The sequence below is a fragment of the Drosophila ananassae genome, assembly GCF_017639315.1.
Source record: "Drosophila ananassae strain 14024-0371.13 chromosome Y unlocalized genomic scaffold, ASM1763931v2 tig00000105, whole genome shotgun sequence".
Taxonomy (NCBI): Eukaryota; Metazoa; Arthropoda; class Insecta; order Diptera; family Drosophilidae; genus Drosophila; species Drosophila ananassae.
In genome coordinates, this window is record NW_025319065.1 from 79,113 (window position 1) to 85,944 (window position 6,832).

Consider the following 6,832-nt stretch of genomic DNA (forward strand, 5'->3'; position numbering starts at 1 on the left):
ACGTCAAACTTGAACTCGCAGAAGTAACGGTAGGTCCCGGAGTCGTATTCAAAGAACGTTTATAGTCTGACTAAATTTACCTGGATTCGGCATGGGACTGCTCGGGTTGACCAGAAGCTTGCTGTGATCAGGCTGGAGTTGATGTTCTTGGGTGGTTTTCCTCAAGTATCGGTGGTATGGTGGTTCGGCTGATTCCTTATCGGCCGGACCTACTGGCGGTCCGTTTCACGGGAGCAACACCCGAAGTAGGTTAGGTAACGCGGGGTCTGCTGATGGTCCGTTTCACGGGAGCAACACTCGGACTAGACTGTTATGCCGCGGGATCTCTTCGTGGTGCGTTTCACGGGAGCAACCCTCGGAGTAGTTAGGTAACGCGGGGTCTACTTGCGGTCCGTTTCACGGGAGCAACACTCGAAGTAGACTGGTATGCCGCGGAGTCTAGCGTCATATCTTGTGAATCGTTTTACACAGGATCACGTAGGTTCAACACTGAGTAACGAGACGATTGACTCTGATTTCGCAACTATTTTTATTTCAGAAGAACAATTTTTATATTAGATGCTAAATTATACATACTTAAATCTAAGAAGGTCAATGTTGAGCTATCAGAATTTTGATAGCGACCGAATTAATACACAATCCACAATTCGATTTCAATACTTTTATTGGGTCAATTTAACCCCAAAACAACCGCAGCGGCCGATCCCAACAACGCCGAATATACAAGTGCATAACCTAAGAGCTTGCGCAGAAGCTCCATCAAAGCTCCCAAAGTGCATGCGCTACAAAAGAACAACAAAGCGCATGCGAATCTGGGAGAAACAAAGAATATGGAACAGCTGATAACGGGCAATTAGTGGACCGCTGCGGCTAGTTACACTGAGAGACTTAAATAGAAATAATTATGATATTTGATGCTGGCACAAGTCCCAACAGTCAATGTTAAGGACGTGCTAAAACTAATGTTAATGCCATGGTCATCTACCTCTGAGTCTGCTGACTTCGATTGTTTGTTGGCTGGTTTTTGCTTGTTTTTGGTCAGTCGGTCATTCTTCTTGCTGATACTGCCTCTGGCGCCGTCTACTAGTGCTGGGTTATTAGGTTGGCTATTGTTTATGCTTATTGCTAATTATTACTAGGTGTGCTAATAGGTTAATGCTTATGTGTATTGGATCAAATTACTAGTGTGTATCTAGGGTAGTAGGTCTTGGCAATAGGTGTTAACATTCTCCCCCCCCCCCCCCCATTGAGGTACTCAATAATAGAGGCTGTTGTGTCATTCAATGAACCACTTTCAGTATCTCTGTTGATCATGTCGTTGCTCTTCTTTCAGGTTTTTGGTCCTTATTACGGAAATGGTCCTGTCACGATCGGAACTCCAGCATACTGGAGTTTATGGATGAATATTGTCGCAGCCTTCGATTACGTAGCTCCTATGTCAACTTCTGGTACGGTGGCCGCATTATGCCTCGCCGTGGTACCCCCGCCTCTATAGGGATGGAGGACCGCGACCTGATTATAGTGCAGTTCCGTCTAGCTGGCCGAATTGCCCGGAAGCGCCTTAGTCGTCGTTCGGCTTGGGAAAGTGACGACAACCTTTCTACTGATAGTGGTACCTCCTCGATGGGTACCATTGACGGCGATGCTTCTTAACTGAATAAATTTATCCTATTAACTATGTTTTGTTCTTTCTTGCTTGCCTTTCACTGAGAAGTCCCCGGATCGTATACTTCGAATCTCCTGTGATGTCCATCCCTTGTTACTGCTGCTAGATGTTGCTCGATCAGCTGTAATTCTTCACCTTGGGCTGGTATCGTCCTCTGGTGATGGGTCGCTGAGGTATCCTTCCTGGCACACCGTGTGTATCCTGCCCATGCGGCTAAGAGGATCGCTACTCCTAACATTATTACTCCGGAGTATTGATGAACCAGATTCCACTCTGCCTCGCTGTCAACACCTTCCTGTGCCTGCTTCGTCCATGTTTTTTATCCCTGCATGTTTTTATCCAACGTTGACTCCATTATAGTTGCTTATTGACATCTTTACTGTTCCTGATGAGTTAACTTGCGCCCGTCCCAATAATGTGATGGTCGGGCTTTGGATCACACAATCTTGCCTGATTGTCATTTTTCCTACGCCATCGATGATGATTTGATCCTTTTCGGCCGAGCAGACATATGTCATTGTTATTGGTTTTGTGGTCCCAAAGATCCATGCATTCTGCTCTGTCAATTGAAGCCAATAACTGGTCCCCTTGATTGGCTCTGGCTTACATTCCCTTGCCCGATGTCTTGCTAATGCTGCCATTGTACACGGGAGTTGATAGGCGTCCGGGCCAAAGAGCGTCTGCTTAAACTCGCATACCGTATTTCCGTTCGTTATGCTGATACACTGCCTAAGGTGATCTTGATTGATCGCGAAGTGGTGTTTTCGATGATCATCTATTGCTAGATATCCTGTTTCCGTCTTGGTTATCACCAGGCCTACTCTCTTTATTTGTGGAACTGGCTCCATCCGATACACTGTGAATTCGTCTTCTTCGACTAACGGAACGCTTGTATGGAACATCAATAAGTCCTCGGTTTCTTGAACCCTAGTGGTCGCCAGTCGATATAGGTCTCGTGCTGTTTCACTGGTGATGGGTAATCGTCTTCCCGGTGGCAGGTGTGTTTGTATTTTTGTGATCACCTGTTTTACTTGTTCCACTGACACCAATGCAGGGCTTAATTTTCCTTCGTGTGCCCCGATTAACACATTCAAAACAGCATCCTGGACTCGCCGAATGTGGCTTGCCACGACCAATTCTGAGACTGCATGCGGAAGATACCGATCAGCCGCATGGCTTCTCACCTTGATTCTGGCCAGACTGGCTTCTAACCCCTGCATCCTCTTCTGAGTTTCGATCGTCGTCCTCCTCATAATGTTGATGGTGGTATCCAGAATTGAAGTCTGGTTCTCCACTATTTTTTGCGTGATGCCTTCTTGGGCTCGTAGTTTGCCAATAATATCTTCCATCCGTTTGGCATATTGATCATCGAGTACTCCGAACAGTCCATTCGCGATATTTCCTACGATGTTCAGTGCTCCGCGTTTTTGTCGTTGATGATGCATTAACTGATCGGCATCTTGGATTTCCGCCACTTCCTGCTGCAACGTTTTTATGATCGTGGGACAAACCTCGTATGCCGTTGGGCACCATTGTTTTATAGATTGGATACCCCTTTTGACTGTCTCGATTTCTCGTGCCAATTGACTGAGGTCAAAGAATGTGATGAGTGTCCACTCCGCAGATTTGACTGCTATCCTATCGGTGGCTTCTATGATGGTCCCAGTCACATTGTTGATTGGAGTGATGACAACAGGGCTAACGGCCTTTCCTTCTGATGGTGTGGAGATGGGTAACGACAGTCCGGGTATCACCCAGATAAGTATCATTGTTAGGACAAACATTATATTTTTTTGTTTTGTTTTTTTTTTTTTTTTTAATATTATTAGCTTTCCTCCTTTTCGTTGATTGGCTGCACCGCCAGTCGGTGTATAGCCCGTTTTATATTGCCTGTTGTTGTTCGTATTTCTGCAACTTGGATCTCGCCGTCTTTACCGGGATGGACTGCTACGATGCGTCCGAGGGGCCAGTTCAACGGAGCGATGTTGTCTTCTTTTATTATGACCAGATCACCAATCTTTACCGTCTTACAACATCTTTTCCACTTTGATCGATTTTGTAACTCATGTAGGTACTCGTGGCTCCAGCGTGTCCAAAATTCCTTTGTCCTTTGTCCTTTCTTGTGCGTCGCCTTGATTGGTGAATATCGGGTGATGCCGTTAGAGGTTCCCCGATCAGGAAATGCCCTGGCGTCAATGCCGTAAGATCCCTCGGTCTGGAAGAGACAGACGTCAACGGGCGAGAATTTAGAATGGCTTCAACATCAATGACTATGGTTTCGAGTTCTTCATGAGTTAGTGTGGCGGTATATAGCATTCGTTTCAATAAATGCTTTGCTGATTTTACCGCGGCTTCCCACCGGCCTCCGAAATGGGGTGCCCGAGGTGGTATGAATATGAATACTATGCTCACCTTTGCGCAGGTTTTGTGTATCATCGCTTGTGCTTCTTCGGCGAAGATTGCTTCCTTTACTTCTGATAATTCGTTAATTTTGATGGTAGTCCTCTGCGTCCGCAAAATCTCTTTAATGCCGCTAGAAAGGCTTGGGTAGTCAAATCTGTTACCACCTCTAGGAGTACTGCCTTGGTTGAAAAACAACAACAAACGGCTAGAAACACTTCATGTGGTCGTTTTTATCGGATTTTATAGTGAGTCCAAAAGGGTCCGCAGTAGTCCACTCCGCAATTCTTGAATGGTCTATGTTGTTGAACTCGATCTGCCGGTAGTGGACTCATTATTTGATTCAACAATTTTGGTCGAATCCGGCAACATCTGACACAACGGCTCACTATTTTTTGAGCCAACTCCTTTCCTCTTAATGACCAAAATCTTTGTCTAATGTTGCATAATAATGCCTGTGGTCCGCAATGTTGCTGATGTTTCCATTGAAATAAAAGTATTGTCAATGGATGGTTTGGAGATAATAACATAGGATGTGTGGCATCATACGATAATGCTGCGTTTTGTAGTCGTCCCCCCTACTCGAATTATTCCGTCTGTGTCTATAAACGGATCGAGTGCTTGTAGTGGATCGTTTGGTCCGACAGTTTTCGTCTTCTTGAGTTGTAACATGGATGTTGGAAAATGCTGGGACTGTATTTCCCGAATTATCACTCCTAACCCCTTATTTAATTCTCCTGGTGTTAATGGTCCAGTCCTCTTCTTCTCTGGCTTGCGGCAATTAAAAATGAGTCGCCGCATTCTTCCTATTATCTGCAACATCGTATCGAATGATCCATGGTGGTTGATTTGTTCTATCCAGTCTTCAGATTTATTGACTAGGTTGCAGACCGTCTCCTTCTTTCTTTCTTGATCTTCGTTTGGATTGTTTGTTCTTGTTCAGGGGAATCTAGGCCAAGACTCTGGATCTTGCACCAGGAATGGTGGTCCGGAGTACCAAAGCTTTGAATCTCTTAATTGGACTGCCGTGCACCCGTGGAGAGAATATCTGCAGGGTTATCTGTTGATGCTACATGTCTCCACCACTCTGGGTCTGTCAGTTCTTGAATCTAAGCGACCCGGTTCGCCAAGAATTGGAATGAAGAAGCAGTGGCGTTAATCCACTTTAATGCAATCTGACCATAAATGTATTGCTTCTAGGCTTACGTTAAGATCGGTTTTTACGCTTTTTGTAACCTGAGCTGCTAATACCGCTGCACAGAGTTCTAAGCGAGGCAGGGTCTGTTTCATCAGGGGCGCTACTCGGTCCTTTGAACATAGCAATCTTGTGACAATATTGCCTGTCTTATTCCTTGCTCGTTAATATGCCACTGCCCCATATGCTGCTTCTAATGCTGCTTCTGCAAACACATGTAGTTGAATGCCTCCGGATGTGTCTGCTGGTAGTGTACATCTTGGAATTCTTATTGTTGTCAGGATCTGGGCATCATGTCTGAATGTTTGGCATTGATGGGTGAGTTCTGAACCCAGTTCCGTGTCCCAGTCGGTCTTCAGCTTCCATAATCGGTGCATTCTTATCTTTGCCGTTGGTACCACTGGACCAAACAACCCTAGAGGGTCGAAGATTTTTGCAAGTTCTGAAGTTCTGTTCTTCTGTCGCCGCACATCCTTGAAGCCAATCTCCGGGTTGATCCCAAATAATTCCGAGCGTTTTGACGGTTTGTTCAGTAAAATTGCTGAAATCAAAATTCATTTCTTGGTCTTCTTCTGGAATGTCTGCTAGTAATGCTGGGTGGTTTGCGCACCATTTCCTTAGTTTGAATTTTGCTTCTCCCAACAGGTTTATTAGTGGATCCCTCTTTCTTAGTGCTTCATCTATGATGTGACCTCCGGTAAGACAATCATCTACGTAACAACCCTGTCGAAGTGCAGCCGCACCCTGGGTCAAATGCTCAGGTGCTGTGTCCGACAAATATTGCAAGCATCGGGTGGCTAAGTATGGAGCAGTTGCCGTGCCATAAGTGACAGTGTTCAGTTGATAATATTTTAGTGGTTCCATAGGGTTACGTCTGCATAATATGATTTGAAACTTGCGGTCATCTGGGTGTATCATAATCTGTCGGTACATTTTCTCTATGTCTGATGTAAAAACATATTGATACGATCGGAACCATAAGAGAATGGATAGTAATTCGCTTCGAACTATTGGTCCAATCCGTAATAGATTACTTAAGCTTTTTCCACTTGTCGTCGTCGCTGAAGCGTCAAATACAACCTTAAGTTTGTTAGTACTACTGTCAGGTTTTAATACACAATGATGTGGAATGACATAATGGATTGATGTTAGTTGTTTGGTTGTTAATCTAGTCATATGACTAGACATTTTGTTTTCGACGAGGGTGTCTAACTTCCAAAACTGTTCGAGCAGTCTATCGATTCTTGGTTCCTCCATGGTTGATAGTGCGCTGCTTACAGGTGGATTTGTGTGTACCACAGAACTGGTTGCTGCTGGTCCGGATATAATCCATCCTAATGGGGTCCGTTGAAGTAATGGTTGTCCTTGTCCTAGGTTTATATGTAGCGGCTCGATGAGTTGTGGGACACATTCGGCCTAAGCAGCAAATCGATCCCTTGTGGCTGATTGAAATTGGGATCTGCTAAACGCAGTTCTGGTGGAGTATTTTTCGGGCGCATAATTGGCTCAGATGGTTGATTCGTCATGAGTTCTGGTAGTACATAAGACACAATTTGTGTTTTGAAGATTGT

General features: G+C 44.9%; 1 protein-coding gene across 1 annotated transcript; it reads right to left on the reverse strand.

The window, feature by feature from the left end:
* Positions 1-2,001: 2,001 nt before the first annotated feature.
* LOC123258207 lies at positions 2,002-3,435 on the reverse strand. Its single transcript, XM_044718080.1, has one exon. It carries the CDS (start codon positions 3,433-3,435, stop codon positions 2,002-2,004), a length of 1,434 nt encoding a protein of 477 aa, XP_044574015.1.
* Between the last annotated feature and the right edge of the window lie 3,397 nt (positions 3,436-6,832).